Source organism: Embiotoca jacksoni, unplaced genomic scaffold (assembly GCF_022577435.1).
Source record: "Embiotoca jacksoni isolate LCO1_2020_lvr unplaced genomic scaffold, fEmbJac1.0.p SCAF_1, whole genome shotgun sequence".
NCBI lineage: Eukaryota > Metazoa > Chordata > Actinopteri > Embiotocidae > Embiotoca > Embiotoca jacksoni.
The window spans coordinates 18,121,424-18,148,459 of NW_027185229.1; the positions used below are offsets into that span (position 1 = coordinate 18,121,424).

Here is a 27,036-nt window from a genome sequence, read left to right on the forward strand (position 1 = left end):
ATTGGCAGTTGGACATACAGTAAGACTGCTGGCCAAACCATCTGTTCCATAATGCTAACTATTAAAAGCAGATTTAAATAGGTAGGTATATAGATAATATACATTCCGTTTTTAAAGAGTAATTGTTTTTTTGGCTATGTGACTGTAGCAGTATATCACTGAGGAGGAGATGTAATGCTGAAGAGCAAATGAAAACTCCACATCCCCTCCTGCTGCTGACATTTTATCTTAAGTTGCTCTCATGATGCGAGTTTACTTGCGTAATCCCCCCTGGAGTGTATGAAGGTGCAGCGCAGTCGTTCCGTGTTGGATTTTGGGGAGGGACGGAGCGAAGGGATGCTAAGGTAGATTCCCTCCCCCATGGGTGTGTCCACAGCCGGGAGACATCAGCCTATCCACCTGCAAAAAAGCCGCTTCCCAGCACTACACACTTGAGCGCAGCTGCGCACGGCTGAATCTCCTCTCCGCCGCCCGTCTCCAGGAACAACTCTTTGTTTTCCTCCTGCTTCTGTGGAACCTACAGAATCTGTTGATGCGATTTAGAGATCACTTTCAAGTTGAAGCGGCTGCGTCAAGTTCATTTAAATCCAAGCTTTGTTTTGGCTCTGGGATAATCGTGCAGGATCTGCGGCGGATACACTGAGACTCCTGCCTGCGGACAGAGGAGCTCAAACAATCTGTGGATGGTTTTAAATGTTCACCTGCGAGATCACAATATTCTCTGGACGTAACTAGAAGGTGGGTCATAACAAGTGCTACTTTGATACATAACAAGTTAAAAGAGAATTGTCTGTTGTGACAGATGCGCTCTATAATCAATAGGAAGCCACGTTTGTTGGAGTGGCGTATTAAGGATAATGCCTGCGCTGCATGTGCACAGAAGCTCTAATATATAGGATACATGTTTAAAGTTCTGCAAAAATAATTTTGCCTTGCATATTAGAAATGGTGTGTTTTTAGTACTTCACCATGCGTACGTTCATATTTTTGGTCTGTCTCCTCCGGCGCGTGGGAGGTCGTTTTTAATGAGCAAGTACCGTTTTGAAATATTGGCAAGACTCAAAGGCTGCGTGTGTGCGAGAGCGTGCGCCTATGTGTGTGTGCGTGTGTGCGTGTGTGTTGATGGGCAACTTGAGTTTTTGAGGGATCGAAAGTTGTTTTTTGTTGCTGTTTTTGCTGCATGTGATGCTGTACCTTCAAACTAACTCAGCTGATACTTCTGACTGTTTAAAATCTGAGATAGTGTTATAAATGACACGTGGTTCGTGTTCATGTCCTCATAACTCAAAGCCCTGTCAGGCTTTATTTTGGTTAACGGTCTGCTTTGGAGTTGCGCCTTCAAGGCTCAATGTGGAACTTGATCTTAAACCCTGACTGACAGCTTGACCTCAGACTCCGATCCACGTTTACAAGTGTGACATGCGTGGGTGATTACAGCAAAAGCCCCATCGCTAAAAAATTGTATTGTTGCTTCTAAACTTGGCACCTTTCAACGCCGTTTCTTCCAAGTTTTAGTGCTGGCGTTACGCGCAATGGTGCCGCCTCGTCCGCACACGGATAACTTGGAGAGTCTTCAGATCCTTTTACGTGGATTTTTATCTTCGGGTCTCTTTGTGGCGGATAACCGCATGTTGATGCGCTTTGTGATTTCATCAGCGAGCAGTGGCAGTGCGCGCCAGGCTTAAGGAGCAACTCCATGTTAGCTCACTATGTGGTGAAATTCTGCTCTTGCTGTAAAATAATAGTGATCATTTTGAAACGCTTAACTTTCTAATTGCAGCTTTCAAAAATGCGTCTTTGTTTAGGGTTGTGAAAAGTGGAGATCTGTAGACTAGAGACTGGCAACATTGGCTTCTTATGGCAGCTGGAAGGAGACTGTCCATCCCTACCGTTTCCTTTACAGCACACAGAAGCAAACACCAGCAAGGACAATTGTGGGCGTTTAGGAATATTACAATGAAAAATTCAGAGAATATATTTCTGAGTGAGCAGACTTTGTTTCCAGACTCCTGCAACCCTGAAGGTTCAGGTTACCTTTCTTGGCCTGTACTGCAGGCTATTAAAATTTACTGGTCAAGATTTTGAGAGCAAGTCAAGTATTTTAATTCCTCTGTAAGATATCCAATAAGTATGCACAGCGGGGAAGGCTGCATGAAGTCAGGTCCAGTTTCAGCAAACCTCAGGACCGAAAAAGCCAAAGACTACACAATGCGGCAAACCGATCTATTATTGTGGCTCAGCAACCCACAGTTGGTTGCTGCAGTTGCTTTGTGAATTGAAAGGGTTTGCTTGTTGTTTGATGCTCATCCCTGTCTGTCCCTCAGATCCTGGACTCTCCTTCTCCTTTGTTAACAAACAGAGGGACAATGTTGTGGGACAAACTGTGCTGGCTGCTGGCCGTGCTGGCCTTATCATCTGGTGTGCTTTCCCCCTCCAACGAGCCCCTGTCTGCTCCCAGAATCTTCTTGTCCTTTAAAGGTAAGGAACTCACAATATAATGCTGTTTCTGTGATGCAGATTTGATCACCGGTGATAACACTCACTCCTGCCTTCAGCCTGTGATTTCTTGATCTCTGCGTATAACTGTAACGGGTTAACTATTAGCAACAGCTGAATTCAGGTCTTGGCAAGCCTGGCGTTTGTCCCCTCAGCGCTCAACAGTGAGTTTGATTGTGTGACGGTGTGAGAGAGGCCTGATGAGAGGGATGGGGAGATGTGCTGCTGATTGTCCTGTCTATTCAGGGCTTGAGAATATGTCTTCATCCAATCGCCTAGCTGCTATTAGTCCCCCAAAACAGGCCTTTGTGTGACCTCGGCTCCCTTCTGAAATCAAGTCAGATTTAACACTTGGCTTGGCACACACTCAGGGTGCAGATTCAGCACGGTATGAATGTTAGCCAGTGCCACATGAGACCCTGTGTGTGTGTGTGTGTGTGTGTGTGTGTGTGTGTGTGTGTGTGTGTGTGTGTGTGTGTGTGTGTGTGTGTGTGTGTGTGTGCGCGTGCGTGCGTGCGTGTGTGGTGAACTGTCCTGTTAAAATAGCTCTCAGCGACGCAGTCTCCGGTGCTTTGTCATGCCAGTGCCGGCATAGCGTTCATGTCCATGGCTGTTCTTGGGGTTTTAGAGTACCTGTGTCTGAAGAAGACTTAAATAAGACTCTGCCGACTTCTCCTTTTATGAGATCACCACACGTCAGATCACGTTTGCTCAGGTGTGAACAGCTTAGAGCACTGAATGAGAACTACAGTCACCTCTGAAAATCAAAGCACTGATGTGGCAAATAAATAATGTATACTGATGAGGAAAATCACACTTTCCTTTACTGGCAACGGCCTGTCAAGTGTTTCTACAGTGCTTTTATAAAAAATAAAAAAAATAAAAATAAATAAATAAATTAAAAAAAACAGCCTATACAGACGATCCTGGACTATGAGAAATTTGCATTGTTTTACTGATGAAAACAGACTTTTAAATGAAGCTCTTGATGAAGGTTTGCTGCTTCTCCATCTCACCACCTTGGACATTTTGCTTATCTGTTCGTTTTCCCTGTCTTCATCCCTTGAATCCCATCTCTTTCTCTCCGTCCCTAACTGAGTTGGATTTCACACACCAGTGGTCTCACATATAGTTGGTAGAAAAGAGTTCATTTATTTTCTACGTCTTTTTAATTGAGTTCCTTTTTGTTTTTAATTAGTTTTGGAGGTTACTTTATGCCTCGCAGAGCAACTTCAGATAGCTGGAGACTAGAAATGCACCTAAGCTGTGCATTCCTTAATTGTATTGGTTTTGCAGCGTACTACTGGGAATACTTCTGTAATGTGCTTTTTATTAATTTTCTAATGGGCCAGTGTGCTTAAGAAAATACTTAGGCTTCATACTATCAGTCTAGTGCTGGAATACAACATGCTTCACTTGTAATAAGGGCCTTGTGATGACATAATCCAGCTAATTTTTAATAAGCATTTCAGTTTTGATGATAAAACGAAACAACTCCTTGTGCCTTCATGACCCATCCCTGCATGTTTATCCACAAAGGTTACGCTGGATCACTTTCCACTGATTATTTGCATTCTGTGAGGCTCGTCGAGAAGATGTTGCTATGTTTGGCTGAAATCCAATTTTGTTATGAGAGAACTCACACTTTGTCTTTGCCTTTCAAATATTTGCCCTTTATCAAAGCATGATAGTGGGGCATATACAGTACATGTGCATATATAAACATGCATACATGCATACATAGATACATGCATACATAGATACATACATGCATACCTGCATACATACATACATACATATATATATATATATATATATATATATATATATATATATGTATGTATGCAGGTATGCATGTATGCATGCAGGTATGCATGTATATATATATATATATATATATATATTTATATTTATACACAGTATATTTGTTCACTAATCAAACTATACCAGTACATGTTTCATGCTTAATCCTTGAGAGAGTGTTCTGCTTTAAAAGCACAATAATCCAGTAAATAAGTATGTTTTGAGATCTCAGAGAAGAAAGTTTCCAATGTAAACCCCCACTATATACCTAAGCTGATCATTTTACCTGAAGCAGCTACTGAGTATGTTAGTGCAGGCTGAGTTATTAACTGTGATAAGGACCAAGTGAGCAAACAGAGGCTAAGACCAAAGGAATGTCCATTCAAAGCAGATCATCAACCCAGACTTCAAAAGAGCTGGACAAATAGCACAAAGACACACACAAAACTCCAGACAGCAATGCCTCTCTCTAACTAAAAAGTGTGTTTTTACTAAAAGGATAATTTAACAACCCCACAGCATTCAATATTCTGCACAGTGACTGTTCTTTTTTTTTTTTTTTTATTATTATTTTTTTTTTTTTTTATCAGTGTATTAATTCAAAAGTGTAGGTGAGGTTTTGAAAATATGTTTTTCAAATATTTTTGTGAGTTATAAGATGATCTCCTACAAAACAAGGTCATTGCAGTCATGTAGGTGTATTCTTTGCCATAAAGACTGAGGGACACTGGCTTAGATCAGCTGCTGAGGACTCCTATATTTACTTTTAAACAAGGTCTATAATCACATGCTATTTTAGTGCGCAGGGCTCAGCGAGGTTGTGACCCTTCAAACAGAAGCCAGTCACACCCGAGGTTAACTGCCCTCAAACTGTGGGAGAATGGCACTATATTAACAAGTAATAGCTTGTTAGGGCTAATCCTCAGGCACATTTGAAAGTGTTTAACTTTGTTTTTCTTCGGCCTCCTAGTCCACAGTGGAACACCTGGGTACAAGGTTAGCTCCGGGAAGAAAGCCTGGAGAAAAAAGACAAAGCCTGGCAGTCCTGTAATTGGACGAATTCTCAGGGACAATCTGGCGGTTCCTCCAGCCTTTGCATTCCCAGCGACAGTCTTTTTGTGCCATGTAATGGCTCGCTGATTGCCTGAACAAAGACTTCGCTATCTGCTCATCTCTCCTGACATTTTTCAGGGTTAAGATCAGAAATGGCGACATGCCCTTCATTTCTTTATTCTTGAATAATTAGGAGCTGCTACTGCTACTGCGTTTGAACTTTCTGACTACAACAATAGACACTTTTCACAGATTATGTTCCATTGGCAGATTTACTGTATGAGAGGAGTTTTTGTCTTCCAAACATTATATCAGTGTGACGCTCCTCTATGTAGGTGGTCCTGTACCGTTGGTGTCTTTTTTTTTTTTTTTTTTTTGACTCCTCTGGTAAAAGAGAAAGCATTATAGATACCAAAGCACATTTTCCCTTCTTGCTTTTCACCCAACCTGCTCACTTGTTATGTAATTGTGACACTGGAGACAGAGCTAAGAGCCTCCGCCAAGCCTTGCTGCAATCAAGTCTCAGCAATCAATGAGAAAGCCTTTGCACAGCTAACCTGTCTGCTTAACATGATCCTCGGCCTCGCAGGATGGATCTTATGTCTGACAACGCCTACAAATAAAGGTCTTGCCTGCATCACTCCCATAGATGTAAAAAAAGAAAAAGAAAAAAAAAGAAGTACACAAATCTTCACTAGTCCTTTAGACACGTGTGTGTTTACTCCTTCACTTGTCTGGATCTGTCTCTTTCAAACAAAGAGGCTGCAGGGGGAAAAAAATGGTGTTGAAGTGGCTAATCACTGGGGAGATGGCAAACTCATTCAGTCTGCAAGTAAATCAATCTCATAACCCAGAAACCTTCCTGCTGCTCGGCTACAAAACTAATGTCATTAATTAACCCTATCAACATCAGACCACATTACACATTCCAGTGGATATTATTATACTATATCGCATGCATCATCAGAGATGTTAAACATAATGGGACATGCATTGTACAGACAAGCTACAGACTGCCCCATTTGTCATGATTAATTAAAAAAAATAATCATGATGCTCATCTATAGTGGTGCTGATGTTATTGCTATTCCCAGATTTTTTTTTTTGCTCGTACCTAATGTTGTGATTGTGTATTTTTTGGGGTCAATTTTTTTTTTTTGGTAGATTCACAAGGGGAATTAGAAAGTTTTTGATGGATTGTTTAATTTCGTTGGGTTGCCACATTATTTATTTTTAATGGGGTTTCCCTCATCCTGTTGGTTTGTGGTTTCAATCCTTAGAGTACTTTTACAGTAACCCAAAACCTGCATTGTTTTGTCATTTGATACAAGCTGGGGTTAGAAAAGGCAGACATGTTTTACAAATAGCTTTTTCCGATCCAGGATTTCTTTGCGCCAGTGTATTCAGGATACATTTAATTTCCATCATTAGTAAAAGGGTCAGGAGTTGCGTTATGTTTTTTTTTTTTGTTTTTTTTTCTTCAAGTTAACAGAGGATAACAACCAGTACTGTTGAGGATATGAAAAGCCAATTAATGCTTTTGTAAATAATTGGCCTGCACTAGCAGCATTTCTTGTCAAATAAATAAGTGATGTATTTATTTTTGAGAAACAAGCGGGAAAAAAGCAGAAGCACTCCTCTGCATGTTTATCCACAGAAGCAAATAAGTTTGTTTTTTTCCCACGCTGACCACTGTGTCCACTGCTCACAGCCTTCTCTTGTTCACATCCTATGTACCGGCCGTGCAAGCTTACCGTTTTTTCCCCCAGCAGATATACATCATTGGTACAAGTTTGTCACGGCCCTCTACTGCCCTGACTGACATGAAATCTAATTCTCAGAAATGGTGGAGGGAGAAGAGCTTTTTTTTTTTTTTAAATGTCCCTCAGTCATGTTGCCATGTTAGTTGACTGCGCTACACCATGCGACGTTGTACCTGTTGGCAGTGTGTTGCCCCAAACTGCTTCCTGTTATCTCCGTCGGAGAATGTCATGGCAATGAAGAATGGTTTCCGCTAAGTAATATGCGGCGGCTGTAGCACGCAAGCCCCCAGCAATCATTACAATACTTTGCTACTTTCTCTCCTGAGATGCTGTTGGGGGATGGGGGCCGGGGGAGGGTGGGGACGGGGATCGAGGGGGGGGGGGGGGGGGGTGCATCCCAGCAACCTCTGCTCTGCCGGATACGTTCTGTCAAACTATGATTATTCAGGAGAGAAAAACAGAAGGCGACAGCTCCCGTGCTAAATATAGTGTCCCTCCTGTCTGTTTCTTTCTGTTTTTTTGGTTTTTTTTTTATTTATTTTTTTGGTATCTCTCTCTCTCTCTCTCCTCCTCTGTCTCGTCATTCTCCTCCTCTGCCTTTACTCCACACTCACACCCCCTCTATTTGCCTGTTGATAAGAGGCTGGCAGTGCGAGCTGAGGGAGGAGAGCACCCAGCATGCCGCCCACAGTAGGGGCACAATGTTTTAGCACATGTAAAAGGCGAAAGGGGAGGGGAGGGGAAATGGGGGTGGCGGAGGGGGGGGGGGGGGGGGGGGGTGTCGGTCCCTAAAGTGCCCAGACTTTCCTTGAAAGGAAGGCACAACAGTGTGGGAGCAGGACAATGTGTAAGGGAGGGAGTGGAGAAAAGGCTTTACATATCATGCAGTGGTAAGTTTATAAGAAAAAATATCAGTCTTCGTTATTTTGCTCGCTTTAGTCATTTTCACTACAAATTACCCCCTTCCCCACCCTTTCATGATGTCCCGGAGACAAACAAATCGTTGCTCCCGATGAAAGGAGCTAGATTAACAACATTTGTCCCCAATTTGAATATATCGTCGTAGCTGGCCTGCAGAGAGAGCCCAAGCACTTATTAATGCTGGAATTCCCCCCTGTGGTGATCAAATTGCACAGCATCCAAATGAAACCGTAATCACCCGCCTATTTATTATTCCTGCTATTAGGCATTTTAATCATAGATTTCATTATTTGCATCAGGGAGAAGCAGATTTACACCAGCTTCATCAGAAACAGGGCGAGATGCAGCAGACCTCCAAATGAACATGAACAGCGAAACCAACCTGTATATTTTTGGGTTAAAATATTATTAAGCTAGTCAAGAAGAATTGGGGATCTGCCAACAAATAACATGAGTTTTACTTTGGGTGCAAATAACTCCTATCCAAGTATAAATTCACATATTGCAACTTGGATTTAATCCTTATTTTAACTCCCTGCTTCTGGGTTTTGTTTACATTCCCTGCACCTCACCTGGCAGTGAAACCTGTGCTTTGCTAAATTTATATCTACATGTGTGTGCATTTTTTGAGAAGATGACCCACAAGTACATCTTGTACAGTTTTATACATATAACCGCAAAGTAGGAAAGGCGTCTGGTTTGAGTTATTTGTACCACTGTTTGCATTTTCATAGTTTAATTTTAACAATGCCCTCGTTGTTCCTGAGCTAGAAGATGGATGATGTCGTGAAATAGAGTTATGACAGTCAATTTCAGTTATTTCCGCTTTGTTGCCATGAAAGTTTAACACGAGTACAACTATAGAAGTATCTGTTAGTGTTAGATGCTGTTGTTATGAAGAGGCATACTCTGTCCTTGCGATTAGCAAACATAACATTGTGCCACAATTGAAGATACGACTTTGATGACCTTGATGATATCAAAATGCGGATGCTTCAATTCTGACCTCTTCAGATTTTTTTTTTCTCTTCCTCATGCACATTAAAAGTTGTCACACTGACCCCGAACACAAACAAAAAACGAATTAAATTGCTGGAATTTCCTCAGGTTTCTATTAGCTACCGCTCGCTGTTCGTTTTGTACACAATCAGCTTGGTGACTGGATGTTTCTGACTTAAATGCTCCATGGAAGCGGTTTGTCTGCATGTAGGAGACTCTTTGGCAGGTTCGATAAATAGCCCTTCCTCTTCTCTGTCTGCTCTGTAAAGGAGGGGCAACACTCAGCCGAGGTTGAAAGACAGCCACGCAATGATGGACGTGTGATAGACGGCGCCTGCTTGTGTACATCCTGGTGTGTTTGTGTCTCTTGGTCGCAGCCGATCTTTTTGATCGAAATTTGGCAGACGGGATAAAAATAGATGTAAGCCACAGTGGTACATCAGACTCGTGCCTTTTTTGTTCCCTCGTGTTTGAGAAACATGTTTGAGGAAAGTGGTTAGCGTTTGCCTTTGTAATTGTTTTTATTTTGCGCCTCTGAGCACTTTCTAGATCCTGTAGTTCTAGAGGTGTGATATTAATCAATTTTAGGGGCAGATTATTATGCAGGCTGTGATGAACCTCAGCACCTGCGGGAGGGTGGGGGAGCTGACGAGGACGGCAGGCGTTTGTGGGTCGAGGCAGAGTCGGAGAGCGGGATGGTGACGGCTTTAACCGGAGGTGGTTGACTTAAGATTCAAAGTGACAGCGAAGAATGGGAGGGAGTCTTTTAATATTCATTTCAAGTCCATGTGGTTGTGTCTGCATTGTTTGTTTGTGTGACTGTCTGTGTGGGTGCTCACATGCTTGCAGAGCTTCTTCTGCAAAGAGCTGCTATCCGTGACACTGCTTTGGTTTGGTTGCCATAGCAGCATCCAGCTGTCACTCCTCGCAAACTGAATCGGGTTCAAATGATTCTCTCCACAGAGAAGAGGTGGGATGCAATCACAGCTTTGTGCTTATTTCCCCAGATGTCTGTTGTCTCCTCCGTTCACAGGAAATCCTGAAGTCAGGCAGCATCAAGTCTTCCAGGTTTAGTCGAGACAAATGTGAAAATGAATTTGCTAAAACGGTAGACTTTGATGAGGCTGTGACGTGATCTTGTGAAGTTGTGGTGGAGGAATGGAGAGTTTATTGAGCAAATAAGTGGGCGATTGTTTTTTGTGCGACTGGATGTGCTCTCCAGATGTAGCTGAGGTGTGGGAGTCCTCAGGGGCTCGCAGCTTCAACCGAAATTAAGGAGACAGCAGGTCAAGGGCACCCCTCCACTTGTTTACCTTAGACACCTATCATTCTTTTTCAGTTGTCTGTCAGTGTTTGGAGCTCGTTACTGGATTGCCATTGACCTCATTCATATGGTGGCCATTTTGAGCACTTGGGTTTTTTTCTTGGGCTACATACTGACATATATGGTACCATAGTGTTTTACTCCCAGTGTTAGTTGACCATGCATAAAAACCTCAAAACAACCTAAACCTGGAATAACAACTTAATGCTACTTGATTTTATATAGCTTGTTGCCTCACAATAAAAGAGCGATACTGTAGTGGCCAGGCTATAGATCCTGTATTTGATTTGTCCAATAAAAAAAACAATTAAGCGGCAAAGCTTTTGATTCCGTCTGCCAAACTCTTTCAAATGGCAAAATCTGTCTTTAATTTAAGTGATTTTTTTTTTCCAGACTGATTTGTATGAATCTTCACATCAACTTCAACGATCGTTAACTTTAACGATCGTTTTAATGGTAGATCCATTTTTCGAACAAAAACACGAAACATTTGAGAATACCAGCTTCTCAAATATGAGGATTTGTTGTGGCTCTTAAGAGGTTTATTAATATTTCCTGGCATTTAAGAAACAAACAAAAAAAGAGACAGATTAGCTACAGCCCAGATATATTTAATCTGAATTTATATCTCCAAATTCTCTAGATCAATTTGTTTGTGCTGTTTTCAAAGTGTAACTGTAAGTATACATCATATATACTGGCACACAACATGACGACAAGCAACATATATTTGCTCTTTCAGGAAGCACCCTGAGTTCATTAAGCTTTCTATGTGAAAAAGGCTTTTGCTTTGTCTCCAACTGGATGGCAGTTTTGAAACAACTAGTCAATCAGCTGCATCTTAATTGACAATAATTTTGATAATTGATTAACTCTTTGATGGAATTATCATTTAATAATATGAAACACTCTCTTTTTCCAGTTCAAACAGTGGACTTTGACCCAGGATACTGCTGTTCCTGTTTTCTGTGAAAACCAACTCGGCGTTGACTTATTGTAGTTATGCATGTAAATTAACCAACGTAAAATATTACATTTTTATATTTGAACCCAAACCTTGTTCAAGTAGTTTTGGTGCCTAACCTTACCAAACCGCGACCGTGTAATCAGATTAGGCTAACCACATCTTTATTATTGTTACCATGACAACACAAGTCCACCTGTTGCCTGTACTGTCAAACGGTCATATGTCACTGATAACGGCCTCCTGAGCCGAATAGCTGGTAGAGGAGGGCCTACCAGCCATATCAGTGGTCCTGCGCCATTGTTTAGTTGGATATACGTCTTTAGTTGTAAATATGTCTTTTAGCTGTATATATGTCTATTTATGTGTCTTTCTCTGTATATACATTGAGAGAAACTGTTGTCAAATTCCTGGTATGTGTGGATACAAGGCCATCAAAGGTGATTCGGATGGCAGCCGATAACGTTCAGCTTAGGTGCTGAAACCGACTTAAGTGGCGATAAGCTTGGTCCCTATGGACTGAGACTGATATCCTGAACTTAAGTTCAGTTCAATTCAAATAACTTTCTTCTTTTAAAAGCATACGCAGCACAGCACACAAAAGCACACATCCACAGAATAGTGACACAATAAACAAAAGTTTTAACAGTTAAGATGCTAAAAATATAGTACAAAGTAACAACTGTATGTGCTGCAAATGTCTTTTGAACTTGTGTTGTTCCAGCCCAGATATTTAGTAGGAGTAAGGGAAGAAGACTTGGGTACAGAAAGGCCGAGAGAGTTAGATAAGGGGTGAGAGAAAAATGAGGATTGTCGGGAAGATGGACTGAGAGGAGGAACATGTGAAGGGAGCAATAGAGCAGAATCAGACGGGGCTGTGAGAGTGCTAATGGACTACAGGGCATCAGTGTCAGGTTTGCTATCTCAGCCTGAGCATGAATAAATGGAGGGATTTGAGAATGAAAAGGAGGAGAGGAGCGTGGGTGCACAAAGACATACTCGGGGGAGGGGGTGGAGGGATTGTGGGTCTGCTTCCCATTAGCTGCGTACGAGTGTCGGATGAGATGGTTTCCTTCAGTTGGTGACTGCTCGGACAGCCTCCACAACTCAGCCCCGTGCCGATGCCCGAGCAATAACCTCGTGCTGCAAGGTCCGACGTTAGAGTCGGTGATAACTGCCGACTTTATTCACACTTACATATTGTCATACAAATTGTCTTGAAAGGAATGTTGTAAGTAATTTGGCACAGGGGAACACTTGGACAAAAGCCAAAGTGCGTCTAGCACCATGCATCTCTTCCCTGACACCGCAAAATGATGTAAAGCCAAATATTTCTTTTTGCTGAGTGTTCCTGCGATCAAAGTCTCGCACTTTGCCAAGTTTGGCAATGTTTTATAGGAAATGTTTCTTTACCTAAAAGGAAAGGTCAAAGTTTTTAGGCAAAAGCTGGGCAGCCTCATGAAATTTTTCAGGTGTTGGAGATCCAGTTTGTCAAACCTCTCTTGGATAAGAACCAAGCAGCTGTCTTTGTGAGTATGGCAGGAACGAAGGCCAAGGTTGAGCCTGACCATGATCCTGTGGGAGGCTGCGGTCGTGGTGTCTCACTATTGGATTGAAGAAGCCAGAACATTCCTCCCTCTCCTCCTGCCTCCTGTCAGAGCTGTATTTCATCATTTAGTGACTACCCTCTCCCACTTTCATATGCTCTGCATACATTCCCTCTGCATGATGCATAACTGGTGTGAGCTGAGCCTCTGTCAGATGCTTACATGGTTACAGAAACCACCTTCAAACTTTGAGATGTAAATGTTTGGTAAATAGTTACGCCTTCCTCGTGAGATTGATTTCGATTGAATGGGAATTGGATTCCCCCCAATGTTCCATTAGCCGCTGTAGCTTCAGGCGAGTAATGGCTGAGTTTGAAGGTCATTTCTCAAGAACCCCCTGAACCCGTGTTGTCCTGGAAGAACAAGAGAAGCGCTGGGTAGAACAGGAAGGGCAGCATGTGGTGCAACACGAGGTTTCCGGGCCACATTTTTTTGCGTTCGTACACTGATGGGCTCCCTGATAATGTGCTGATTGTGGAGGGGAGGAGATGGCCTCTCATCCCTAATCATTGTGGTGGTTGCATTGACGTGATGCCAAGATTTCCTCCATGCCTGCCCCGTTCACGCCTCCTTGCCTCCATTCTTTGTTAGTGAGCCCTGTTCTCAGGAACCTTCTCGAGGTGTTCCCTCACAGCGTGTTGGCAGTGTTGTCCGGTGTCTGTGCCATATGTGTGTTACTGCATACATATGTATGAATGAGAAATGGGAGTAAGGGCCTCCTATGTTGCTGTTGTTATTGTTGTTGTTGGTGTCGACGCCTCACTCATCCCCGTGAATGGACTGCTTAGTCTCAATAGAAGAGGGGCGTTTGTGTGGGCTGGGTCCATCATTCATTTACTTCATTCATGTCCCCGGGGAAGCGGAGGGGGAGTGGCATACAACATTGGCACGGCATTAGTGCTCAAAGCATCCCTCTCCGTCCTTTACCTCCCTCTGCTCGCTCTCTCGTCATTCTCGTCTCTCACTTTTCCACCTCTTGGCACAAATGGCGAAACGGTCATCACTCAAAGCTTGGCTATGATCCGGGGCTTTCATGTTCTGGAGGATTTCATGTTGGATGAATTGGTGCTCCTCTGGACCTTGTGCTTCACCGCACTACAATGATGGAAGAGCACAGACAGCCTTTCAGAGAGGCTGCACCTCCTGGCACAAATACAGAGGCCCAAACTTTTTCTTCATGGCTGACAGATCTAGTTTTAATGTGGTCGATTCAGCTGAGAATCATACAGAGGAAACAAAAAAAATGTCTTTTGACACTGGGACGAGCTCCAATTCAAATCATGCTTTGTTCAAGTGTAATCGCATTTAGAACGTCTAATATGCTTGGAATTCATTAGTCTGTGGCTTTGATTAGTGTCATGAACAAACAGGATTGGTGCACAGCGTGAAATTTACCTTTTCACTACCGTGGCTGGATTACACTGTCCTATTAAACCATCTATGCATGATGAATTATTCACAAATCATTGCATTATGAGCAATTAGACCATTACATTTTTTTTTTTTTTTTTTTTTTTTTTTGCCCCTACACCACACTGCATGTGTAGTGTGTAGTGTAGTGTAATTGTGAGTTGTGTCACGAGAAGTTGTTTTTGTGGTTGAAAAAATATCTTTGTATAAAAGTGTGTGCAGTTAAATGTGCTCAAGTTTCGCAGATTGTCCCAGATTTTCCAAATTGTACTCATGCTGTTGTAGTTAGTTCAATCATCAATCCTTCAATCAGCATTATTTCCTCACTTTCAGTTATCCAGGTTTTGTTGCTAAGTAATATCTAAGCATCTCTAAACATGGAACTGCTCCACAAGAAAGTATCATTGTAATTTCTATACAACACACAAAATGTAAATAATATGAAATATGAAGTTTTTGTTTTCACTTTTTAAATTAACTCCTTTATGCTAGAGTGTTTTATGTGTTTAAATTGGATCACATCAACTTCGACGGAATCATCCCCTTTTGTGAAGATTATCTTAAAGCTAAGTGTAATACATTTGCAATAAACTCTCATAAATCTGCAAAAGAACATAAACTCTTAAGATAAGGACGCAGCTGTGGAGATAACCTCTGGCCTACAAGAGGAAGGGCATCATTTCATCACTCTTTAGTATCATGGGATGGACTGTGCTTTAAACACTTTTGGTATTGTTGGTACCGTGGCAGTAAATAGCTTAGTTGCTGCATATTTTTCATCGCGGCACCCGATTACATGACAATCACAAGATCATATTCTCAGCACTCAAACTCTTCTTTTTTTTTTTTCTTCTTTTTTTTTGTGTGCGAATGATTCACTAGTTCTTCAGATGATCAGAACCAGACTGCTGGAAAAGCTACAAGAGAAAATATGGCAAGCCGCAAACAAACAAGCCCCAAGCAGAAAAAAACAAAATATCGAACTTGTCTGCTGTTCAGATCTGATGAATGAAAAACAGATAACGAAGATAGGAAAGGGAGTGTGAGAGTGGGCGAGAGAGGCCACTCGTAAAGGAAAAATCTCTCTCCATTCCTGGTGTGGAGCAGTCTGTGTTTGGGTGCCTTATCAGTGCAGAGCGGATGGCTAAGCACTGATTTATGACAAGGTATGATAGTGCAAGATAAGAGGGTTTTTAGCCTCCATGTGTCTGTGCAATCAATGGCCTCCTTCAACACACCATGTGTTGGATGGAGGGTGACCAAGATTTCCCACTGTCACGCATGTTGCCTTCCTCCAACCGATAAGACTTCCCTCTCAGTTTTATTTCTTATATCGCTATCTCGCTCTCCTTCTCCTATCAAAACAGCCACTTCCTGCTAATACTTTCCTTTCTTAAACATGCCGGTTGTTTAAGTGCAGACGCATGTTGTGACGCGTGAAAGATTGCAAATTCTTAAGTAAAAAGTAATTTACTGCTGGAGGATTAACTGCGTTACATCAGGCATAGTTTCAACTGTTGGAAAGGTCTTTTCAACATTTCTTATCTATCTCTACTGCATACTAAATCTCACTGAGCATAACTGCCAACAATAACATACCAGAGGAATCAGACGTTTTCTGTTTTGTTGTATCCATAGTTTTTGTTCCAATTGGTGCGTGCAATTGATAAAAGCCAGTAATCTGAACAAGGGGCAGCCTCGTTTGCCCATTTCATGCCTGGAGTGCAGTAACTGCTGTGTAGTATTGACACGACGGATTTATGTGAACCCACAAGCCTTGATGTGGTTTGTGCGGGGCAGACATGTTATCTTGTGTCATGTTTTTAGGATTTATTCCGTCTCTTACTGTATTTCTCGGTCTGAACAAGCTTCCCAGATACTTCAATCGTTCAATGTTAAAATTTCATTCGGGAAAAGTATTGTTATGAATCTGACGCTAACTATAGCCATTCACACGTCCTCCTCTCACTGCCTCCGAACAGACGTCCTCTGCGTGCTGACCCCTGTGGTCACGGGTGAGAAAAAGGCCACAGGGTCACGGGGTAGGATGTCCCAGCTGTCTGTCAAACATGAAAGCTGCCAAATTAACAGGCAAGGGTGTTTTAAAATGTGAGGGTGAGAGTGTCAGTCAGCGAGAGCCATTTTTTGTTTTGTTTTGTTTTGTTTTTTTAAAGGCCATAGATTACACAGACAGACAGTAATCTATAGGTCTGTCAGCCTGTCACTCAGCCTAACCTTGGGCAGCTTCGCTTTAATTGCACGGCGGGATGAGAGAGTGGGGCCCACCTCCAGCAGACAATTCATATTATCCATTAAACATGTCATGGCTGCCAACATGTTTCATCTTGAATGACATTTTTTTGCTTTCAAAGCACATATTTAAACCTATTGGAATGTAAATGGTCGTTTTCAGCCTGTAATTATTTTTCCGTGAATCCCCCTCATTATTAAATAATTCAACCATTCATGTCGAGAGGGATTATAACATAACATTCCTCCGGATAAACACTTACCTTAGTACCGGTTTGTTGAAGGACACTCGAACAAATATAACTCCACAGCTGATGACATTGAGGTGGTCTACGTTTACTGTCTTTGAGATTACACTTCAACACACAATCTATACTGGCTTCTCCAAACCCCTTTATGGCGTACTTCAAACCTTTGATTAGCTCGGCTTGTCAAGTTCTCGTCTTCAAAGAAACCCTTTCACGTGAGGTAGAAATAAGACGTGTTGATAGATCTGCAAAAGTTAAATAATCTTGAAAGATGGGTGTTTCCAAACACAACTATTTCCATAACAATGTTCTATAGCATTTCCACTGTATGTTTTCCTTTTTGACACCCTTCCCCCACTTCTGCCTCTTCTCCCCCCCATTCCCACTACCGTCATGTCCATCATAGAGGCACTAAGAAAAAAAAATGAATGCCCTTGACTGACGGTCACCGTCTCCTACTTTGTCTTCTTCCACTCATCTCCTCCCATTTATGCCAAACAGACGGACAGACAGACAGCATATGGACGAGTTAACACGGATGCTCTTTCACTCACCACATCCAGTCAGCTAATTCCCACCAGTTGGTCTCCCCACTTTCTTTTCTTCCCACAGCTCTCAGCAAACTTTCCTGCTGATTTCCATTCAGTGTTAGAATCAAACCCCCCTGTGCGGGCATGTGTTTGTGTGGATATGAGGCCGCATTAAATCCCTCTCATGCTCGCAAATGTACCAAAAGTACAAAAACAGTGACTGTTTGAAGGGAGTCAAGCAAAAGATAGTTGATGGAAAGAGGCAGTGGGATGCTCGGCTGACTGATAAGTGCTGTTGTCTGCAGACAGAACATCAGTTTGTCTGAAATGTCTGGGCACACTTGGCCATAAAACTCATCTTGTCATCAGGGAATTACTAAAGAGAAGTCTGCTGGATGTCGTACAAACCAGATTGAAAGACACAGTTTCGTCCTCTTTTTGGCCTGTTCTCCGGGATGATTCAGTGATACAAGATACTTAATGTAAGCGGCCTCAACCCGAGAAATAAAACACTTGAAAATATCATCCCACTGCTGTGGGATTGAAATGCTCTCACCCAGGCCATAATATTTATGACATAATATTGTTCCTTTGCTTCTCCCATGTAATAATAGCGCTGGTGTTACCTGTAATAACGTGTCTGCGAATATCTGTGTTTGTTTGAGAATAAACTCAAAACATTTTTGGAGTATTTTGCTAATTCATTTGTTTTTCTTGGCGCAGCTTCTTGTTGCAGAACTTAAAAGAGTGGGAGGCGGAGGTCTTTGTCTGAGTGTAATTACCTTTGCAATCACTCGGTCAGGTCAATGGCGTATTGATCTGTTGGTTGACCAGTGCACAGTCGGGCCACTAATGGAATGGATTACTGGAGGAATGTTATGTTTGATCTGTTTGCAGAGGAGGAACTTCTCCTGAGGGAGTCTGTTAAGAAAAAATCTTGACCTTCATGGAAGTGTCAATCAATCATGACTTGTAGTGGCAGCTACCAGACTAAATATTTTATTCAATGTCTCCGCAATATTCGTCACTGTAAGCTTTGAATTTAGCCAGAAATTATTTACTCAGAAATAAACCTTTATAGTGGTTCTGTGAGGCTGAAACTAACCTCGGTATGCTAATACATTCATGTTTGTAATGTTCACCAGCTTAGTTTAGCAAGTACGCATTTACAATTAGAACAAAATGCAAAGTACAACTTCGGCTTGGGTAACGCCGTTACTGTAGTTTTGAGGGTAAATAAACGATAAATAAAAAGTTATTAAGCAATTATAATGAATTCTGACATGAATCTCTGTGCCAAGTTTCATTTTAATTCATCAAAGTAGTTGTTCACTAAAAACAAACATTCTGTTGGTGAATCTAGCGGAAAATTCAGGCGATCTCTAAAGTCAGAAGGGTTCGTCCTCTTGTGACCTTGTCCGAATTTAAACTGATTAATGATCAATCCATTCAAGAGTTGTTGAGATATTTTAGGCTAGACTAAAGCAGTGGACTGAGCGACCGATAACCTTTGCCATCCCTGGTGTTATGCTCCTAGCATGACAAAAAGTCTGTCATCTTAAGAACAAGAATTGGAAAAAATTGGAAGGATGTTCCTTTACGGGGTCATTTCAGCTGGTTTGACAAGAATAGTGGTGTTTTATGGGTTTCGATTTATTTTTCTATGTTTCGTAGCAAAGTGTCATTCCCTAGTGTCTGAGCACAAAGCCTTTCAGACAAATGAGCAGGTCTTCACTGCAGGCTGTAACTCCCAACACCCAATCAGAGGAACACGGCTCAACAACCAGCCGCCTCATTGTTGAGTATTATCCCGGCTGTCTTTTGGCTGTCATATGGCATTAATGCTCAAGGCTTGAACTGGTATCTGTGCTGACATGTACCTGGTGGTGGGTGACCCTGCCATTGTCTGGCAGTGACGTGGGGTCAAGTGGCTGTATGCAGCAGCAGGAATTGCAGTATAATGTCGACCAGACAGAAACAGATGGGTTTCTGGAACTCAGCCATTACTGGGTTGTAGTATGATAATGTCACAGATGTCTCTGACTCTGGAGCTCTGCTAGCTGCCTTTTCTGGTCATTTGGGACATGCAGAAGTTATATATTCACATCACAAACCTCTAACAGATCATCTCAATTCACACCTAATATGTCCTGCAGTGCTATGGCTGCCACAGTTTCCATGAGCACAATCAAACCAAGCGCTCCAACCGAGCTTTTAAGGTGCATTTCCATTCTTTTCTGCTTTAAAATAAGTTTGATGGCCTAAATAAGAAATGTTTAAAGTTTAAAAAAAAAAATTCTCTCCAAGTGGTCTCAGTCTAGAACACGTACAACTCCCCATATCTAGCCAGAGACCCTCTTTCCATCCATGTTTCTGTCTCCAGAGTAGCTGACGAAAATACCACATGGTGGGTGTGGGCAGAAGTCATTCATTAAAATACCAGCCGCATGCAGCAGTGAAATGCCACGATGTGTTAAAGTTATTGCTTCTTGTCTGAATATGTCCTGGTGACTAATTAGTCCAGACACTAGCTGATGCACCCACATAAACACAATGCATTTTATGTTAACAGACGTTTTGCAATTTGCTCAAAACTTGCTCAACATTTGGATTGAGGCGTGATCTCATTAGACGTGGCTCTCGACAACCCTCTTTATTCATGCGAGAGTTTATTACTTTTGAAGCGTGGTGTACGGGCCGGACACTCGTAGCAAAATACATCATCACTGCACGCATTTCCTGCATCGGCCACGCTGGATGCCAAAGAAAGGAGCGAAGAAGGAAAAAAGGCATCTGTTATCTCAGTGGAGTGGTATGCAGACGGAGGCCAGTGGATACTGGCAGGATCAGACTCGCCAAGCAAAAGGAAAGGTGTCAGAGGAAGCTGCACGGTGAATGAAAATAGCATTAACGAGGCCTGATTTAAGATAAATGGGAACGCTATAATTTGTGGTCGAGCTTGCGTGCATGACAGCACCTTAAAAGACTTCACACAATGTTGTGGTTGGTGCGCAAACGCTGGCGGACGCGCTCAGTTTGTGGCGGTCGATGCAGGACAGGAAAACGATCTTCAGAGATACGTTTCCTCATCACTCCTCACGAGGAGATAATTCCATTTTATTTTGCAAAGTACAGGAAACATTTTATTTATCGGACTTTGGCCATCATCTTCAAAATGATCTAAATGAATGGTTGATTTAAATGATTAAAAAGAATAAAAATGCTTTGGCATCTTTAGTGTAGGAGGGTTTGGTCCTAACTGCAGCACAGTATCAGATGGTGTAAATCCTTTATCTGGACAAGTAGTACTTGGGCGATTGAACCCTTACACATAAAAGCACAGCAGTGTCTGCTTACTACAGTTTCTCCCACACGCATCTCCTTCCAGATAGACTGCCACAACTCATTCAGTTCTTAAATAACATGCATCATTTGTGTTCCGTCAGAATGATAAATGGTGTATAAATGTTTTCCAGTTAGGACGACAGTGCCAGTGCCTCACAAAATATCTACAAAGTACTGTTGCCGAAATGAAAAAGTTCCCTAATTAGACACTACAATGGTAAAGTTTGGTTACTGCACAAAAAACAACTTGTGGATAGGGAAGGATTGTGGTCATGCTGAAAATAATTCACCTGTGGCTCCATCATGTCGCCATTCAAGCAATCGCGCTTTCAAGTTCTTGTCAAGTTGTTGTTTTTTTTCCCTCCTTAACGCTACAATCTCCACTCTGATAGCGCTCTGCTAGCGGTAGCATAGATTACGCTCACGCTGTCCCTCTGAAAATGACGTCATCCTCGTGTGTTGCGAGTGACACAAGAATTTCAATCTGAGCCAGCAGAGCGTCCGAACCGAGACGCAGCTGTAGAAATCACATTTCTTCAAACCACCTCCAAATGTGCTTTGGATCCGATTTGCAAAAATTGCATCGTAATATGTTGTTTGTTTTTTTGTTTTTTTTTCAAAAAAAAAAAAGAAACAAACAAAAATGGATTTGGGCTGGTAGTCTGAACAAGGCATTTGACTGTCAATAGGAAACAACAAATCCGTAACCTCCTTCCTCTGTGGACTTTGTGACTTTTAAACAATGTCTCTGCATTTCCTCCTTTGCTCTGAGGGTTGAGAATCACACCATTCCTATAGAGCTGCTACAAATTTTGGTCACTTCAATGTAAACTTTTTTTTTTTTTTTGGGGGGGGGGGGGTCATTTGCTGAAACAACCGTCGGCTTTTGGGGGACAGTTCGTTCCCTGTGTCTATCATGAAATCTTCCTCAGCATTGCAGTAACAGAGCTCACGGCCTGTTTGCCCTCCATCCTTTGGGGAAAAGACTTCCAGAGAATCTAAACCAGTGTCGCCAGGTTTCAGTTTCTTCTTTTCTCCTCAAAAACTCCCTTCCGTTATTGTGTGAACTCGACCCCTCAGTGTCTGAGATGCTGACTGGCACACTACACTATGTTAATTATTTGGTTACAAATCTGGCAACATGGGAAACGCACAAAAGCCACTAAAAAAAAATGTTACACGTCGTTTTTTTTTTTTTAAATGCAGGTATTTGTATTTCTATCTGGAGGAATATTTTTCTTCCGTTTTTATGCTGTTGATTACAAGATGTTACTTGCTCATTACTTTACCAGTTCTTGGCTTTTTTGAGGAAAACATGACTTTACAAGTCTCTTCTCTCTTCCGACTTCTTTCTCTACCTAAGCCGGCAGCTGAGATCTTAATCAGTGTTTTTGTGTGTTTGGGCACACAATCAGGTTTTTTTTTTTTTTTTTTTGTCCGTCCTCCAACTCCTGATTAGAATTGAAGAGCCTCTGTGTGCCTTTGTGAGCTTTGTTTTTTTGCCCCTCCAGCAGCAGTACAGGGGATGTCAGCCTCTCTCTATGTGTTGGCCGTACAGAGAAGCTCCCTCTTAGAGCTTGACTCAGAGTTTCCATGGCTCTCTGCTGCCTGCCTTGATAAATGGAAGTTCTTAGGTCCGCTGTCAGGCTCCTCTACCCTCGGGACTCCTCCCTCCATTCTCACCACTCGATCGCAACATTTGCTGTTGAGGGTGAAAAATGACCAGAGGGAGTAGAGTAGATTCTCGGTGCCTGACTGGGGAGTGGAACACCCAGAGAGGGTAGCGGTGGCTGTTGTCCCCAATAGACCCTGAGTCAACACTTGCTGCTAATGGTCTCTCTAAATTTACCTTCTAATTACCCTCCTCTTATTGCCCCCAGCTAGCAGCACACTGGCCATGACCTTGAAACTCAAGGAAGCAAAAAGACATGCTGAAAATGACTCTTTGTTCAGTTCTCGTTAAAATCAGCGGGAAGACGACTGATCTATTGAGAACATGGATCATGAAAGAGGCACATGTTAGTTCCCCTAATGAAATGAAGAAGTAGGAGAAATCTAGAAATAGGAATGGAGAGATTCCTTTGAGAAAACATTGTACATCTGGCTCAGTGTTAGTGCAGCTGACGGAGAAGGAGAGTATTTGTTCTAAGTGCCAGGTCAAAGGTCAGCTAGGGAAAGGAGGATTTTTCACTCATTCACACCGGCTCTGTCTCATTATTCAGCCCTTTCCATAATCCTTCGAAACTGCGTTGTCACCACCGACCACTGCTGCCACGCCGACCAGCCCGCTGCAAGCGACAGCTCAGCTACAACAACAAACACAGCTTCATCATCATTACAGCAGCCTGCAGCATCAGCATGACTCCCATCACACCTACACAGACACACATAAACATTTGTGTATACAACCGCCCGGCCACGAGCGCAGACAGCTCCTCGGGGTCGAGCCTTCAGAAACCAAAACAATCAACCAACCAGTGATGTTCATGTTTTTCAAAATCCAGAGATTACTGTTGTAGAGGAAGAGAGTGAAGCAGACCTGCTCACTGATCTCCTTTTAAAGTGTAACAGCTCAGCGTGAATATGAATTTCTCATGTTTCTTGGCAAGAAGCATGAGGTTTTGTTCCTGTGAAAATTGGACGGTATGCTTGAAGAAATGGTTCTGTGTACATTTCATCTAGTTTAAACTATCCTTTTATTTGTAATAGAGCAGAAAAAATTGAAAGCACAGAGAAGATCATGAACACTGTTTTCAGTTAATCTTTTAGTCTTTTATAAAAATGACACAAAATAGCAATAACTATTGCTTTTATTTCCCTCAAACCCAAGATGGCGTAGTCAAATATCTTTTACCAGCCATCAGTCTGAAACAAAGAGGTCGTCTATCATAAATGCTAAAATCAGTACATTTTTGGGACTTGTTTCCCAAACCGTTTCCTAACCAGCAACTATTATCAGAATAATTTAGTTTTCTGTCAATTGACTAAGCAATTATTCAACTAGCTGCTGATTAATTGTTGATAAAAAAAAATATAAATATATTGTTTTCCCTTATTAAACATTGTTAGAGGATGCAGTTTCCCATGTCTCCCTGCGCTTTCGCTCTCCAAACATTCCACCCAAATACGATCGTGACCACCCAGCTTTCTCCAGTGTGAGGAGGCCACGATGAGCTTTCACCTCAGACCCCTCATGTCCTTTGACCTTTCACCTGCGGCCCACGCAAATCTTTTGAGGGCAGCTGTCTGCAGCAATGTGTGAACAGAAAAAAAAAAAAAACTAGAACCACCTCGGTCTTTTGGATTGATGTATTATGAGTCTGTAATTAAGCGTATATCAAAAATCTGCGCAAAAAGTACATTTTATTCTTAAATTGTTACTCGAAGTTTGACATTGGAAAGGCAAATCATACTTTTTGGGAACACTCCTGTCTCCATTAAAACCCTTTGTGTCTTATTCTGACCGCTACATGTATAGTCCGACGTGAATTCAATGAAGGTCAGAGACAGAAAGTAGAGAAACTAGATGACCTTCGCTATCAGTTCAACCAAAGATCTTGTTCTTCTCCCTTGTGCTTTAATTAACCTTTGCTGTCATCTGAAAAAGCAGAAATAGATTTGTTATAATCTCTCATTTCCACTCAGGAAGTGAACTCACTACTTAAATCAATCTTTCCCTGCTTTGGATTTGTGCAGTGGGAGACAGGTGTCCCTGATTTGATGTGAGGATCAGAGAGCTCTATTTCTATTTCTATGAACACACACAGACACACGCGCACCGTGTATCAGTGGCAGGCAAGCGTGAAGAGCATCGGAGTGACAGCATCCGGAAGCTCAGAGATAAGAAGTAATCTGGTGCCAATTATTTCTTCTTGACAGGCGCAGGTAAGCAGCAATCAGCTCCTGTGACATGTGTTCTGAGTCAATAGTCCTAACCCCGATGGGTGGCGGGAGGCTTATTATGAGGTGCTCAACTGAGGCAAACACGAAAGGCAAACACCGCGTCAGGTTGAGCTGATAAGGCCTCCCTCCCGCTGCCGTTCAGCCCCTCCGATGTCCGCAGTGACCTCTCCATCCTGGACTCTAACGCACAAAGATACTCTGGCCTCAGACATGAGTTACACTAAATAACAGACACTTAAAGGCTTTGACCGTATGCAACCACGACACACTAAAAGACCAAAAAGACCTTGTACCTGAATGACATAAGTTTGACATTCTGATCTTCCTCCTCTATGGCTAAAGTTTGCTCACGTTTAAACAACTAAAACTAGTGCTCAAAGTGGGCCAGCACTCATTGACAGGAAGTATCGGCACTTTTACATTTTACTTTTTGGTGTACCATGACTTATATTTTATTTTTATTTTTTTTGGCAACAGCACTTCTCACAAGCTGCTCATACTATAGAAATTATAATATTATAATAATTTGCTGATATAGACAAACATGTGAATAAAAGTACTACTGTTAAATATTTTTTTCCCACTTCAAGCACTGACTAAATCTTTTTAGTTACAGTTAAGCCAGTGGACATTTTGGAAATGTACTGGTTCACTTTCTTGCCAAGAATTAGATGAGAATAAAGTTGGAGGAACATGAGTTAGCATTAAACTGGAGCAGGGGGAAACAGCTGACCCTGGCACAAAAGTTCAGAAATATGCCTTCCAGCGCCTCTAAAACCTCACAAATTTACATTTTGTATTTATTTATAAATCTGTACTAAAACAACAATGTAGAAACAAGAAATGTGGTCTTAGCAGGGAGTCGTGTGCTGTTATTTATTGGCAAGCAGCAGCTAGGTTCAGAAAAAACCACAACATATTATATTTCTGTATGTGTACAAGGTGCAGTGAGGTAATTTCTGTTTATAGAGTTGCAAGGTCATTTTGAACTTCTTAGCTAAGCTAAGCCAATGGCCTATTTCTAGCAGATACTTAATGCACAAGAGTGGTATTGAGCTCCTTATTTAACTCTAAGCAAAAATATTAAATGCAAAAATAAAGGGAATCAGTGTACTTCCAAAAAATGTTGAACTATTTCCTTTTGCTATCATGCTTAAAAGAAAGCAAGTTTGGCTGTTTGTAGGAGATGGATCAAAACTGTAGTCACTTCAAAATCCCCAAAACGTTTTCCAGACAGTCATGATGAATAAAATTACTTTTAGGGACACAGCTATGCATGCTTGGTTGCAGACAAGCTGCAGCAAGGTGGGGCCACACCTCTCCTTTACAAGAATGTGAACACGCATTCAGACAACATGCCGGGGATGCCTGGGCAGGTATGTGGGATTTTCTGCTGGCTGCACTCAAACCCCCCCCCCCCCACTCCCCCCCCCCCCCCCACCCCCTTTTTTTTTTTTTTTTTTTTTTCTCCCCTTGAAAACAACATGAGGTGACAGTGAGGAAGGAGCTACGCCGGTGGAGGCATGAAAAGAAGTGTTAGCAGTGTCTGGGAGGCGCTTCTTTCTTCCATCTCCCTACAGATACAGGACAGGGGGGAACTTGTGTCCCTTCGAGGGTGACCCGGGAAAACCACACAATGGTACAAAGTCTGGCTGAACGGGCGACATACTTTGGCTGCAGAATAGAGCAGAGAGTGACCACAGTGCAAAGGGATCACATCAACAGGTGGACGAACTCTAGGCTCAGTTTACCAGCAAAAGGCATTCACGCTCTCAGATGAGTAGCAGGGACATACTCGGTTTTGTCCAACAACAAAAAAAAAGATTTTCAACATTTTCACACAGTCTCACAGTGTGTGTCTGGTAGTGATTACAAAGACCTTGCTGGGAAACTGAGTGATATACACCAGATCCTGTGGTCTTTAAAGACAGACATTTGTGCCGTATCATTGCTGAATTTACCAGCCGGTTGTAAATTCAACTGTTTAACACGATGTCAAGGCCGTGTTGTGCTTTGTAACAATTTTCTTGGCGGCAGACGGCGAGTCAGGCTGAGCTGCACTGGAATGCTTTTCAGAAGATGAATTTGTGCTGACAATAGACTGCATGCGCTCTTTGAGGTAGACTGTTATCATACTTCACTCCTTATCTCACCATACTGCAGGCTTTTATTTAAAAGAAAATGTGTTTTAGCGTGTCTCATCATGCAAATATGTAATATTGCCACTTCATTCGCACAGATTGAGCTGGCGGGATGAGTGGAGTTATTGTATTTTACCTAACGGGGCATATAGGTTAACGTTTGCAGTACATAGAATAAGTCCCATGTGCTATAGGTGTAAGGAACTCATGTAAATGATGTGTAACTGTCAGGCATGTAGTCCTGGTTGCTACTCTGTTAAATCATGTATTCCCCATTAC

General features: G+C 42.2%; 1 protein-coding gene across 2 annotated transcripts in view; it reads left to right on the top strand.

Moving 5' to 3' along the window:
• Positions 1-320: 320 nt before the first annotated feature.
• The window catches only part of sema3fa (sema domain, immunoglobulin domain (Ig), short basic domain, secreted, (semaphorin) 3Fa), a 48,968-nt gene continuing 22,252 nt past the window's right edge, over positions 321-27,036 (top strand). For both annotated transcript variants that reach the window (XM_069144936.1, XM_069144945.1), the window contains exons 1-2: positions 321-738; positions 2,325-2,478. In XM_069144936.1, the coding sequence (XP_069001037.1) occupies positions 2,367-2,478 (112 nt within the window). In that variant the 5' untranslated portion in view covers positions 321-738; positions 2,325-2,366. The remainder of the gene's footprint in view (positions 739-2,324; positions 2,479-27,036) is intronic.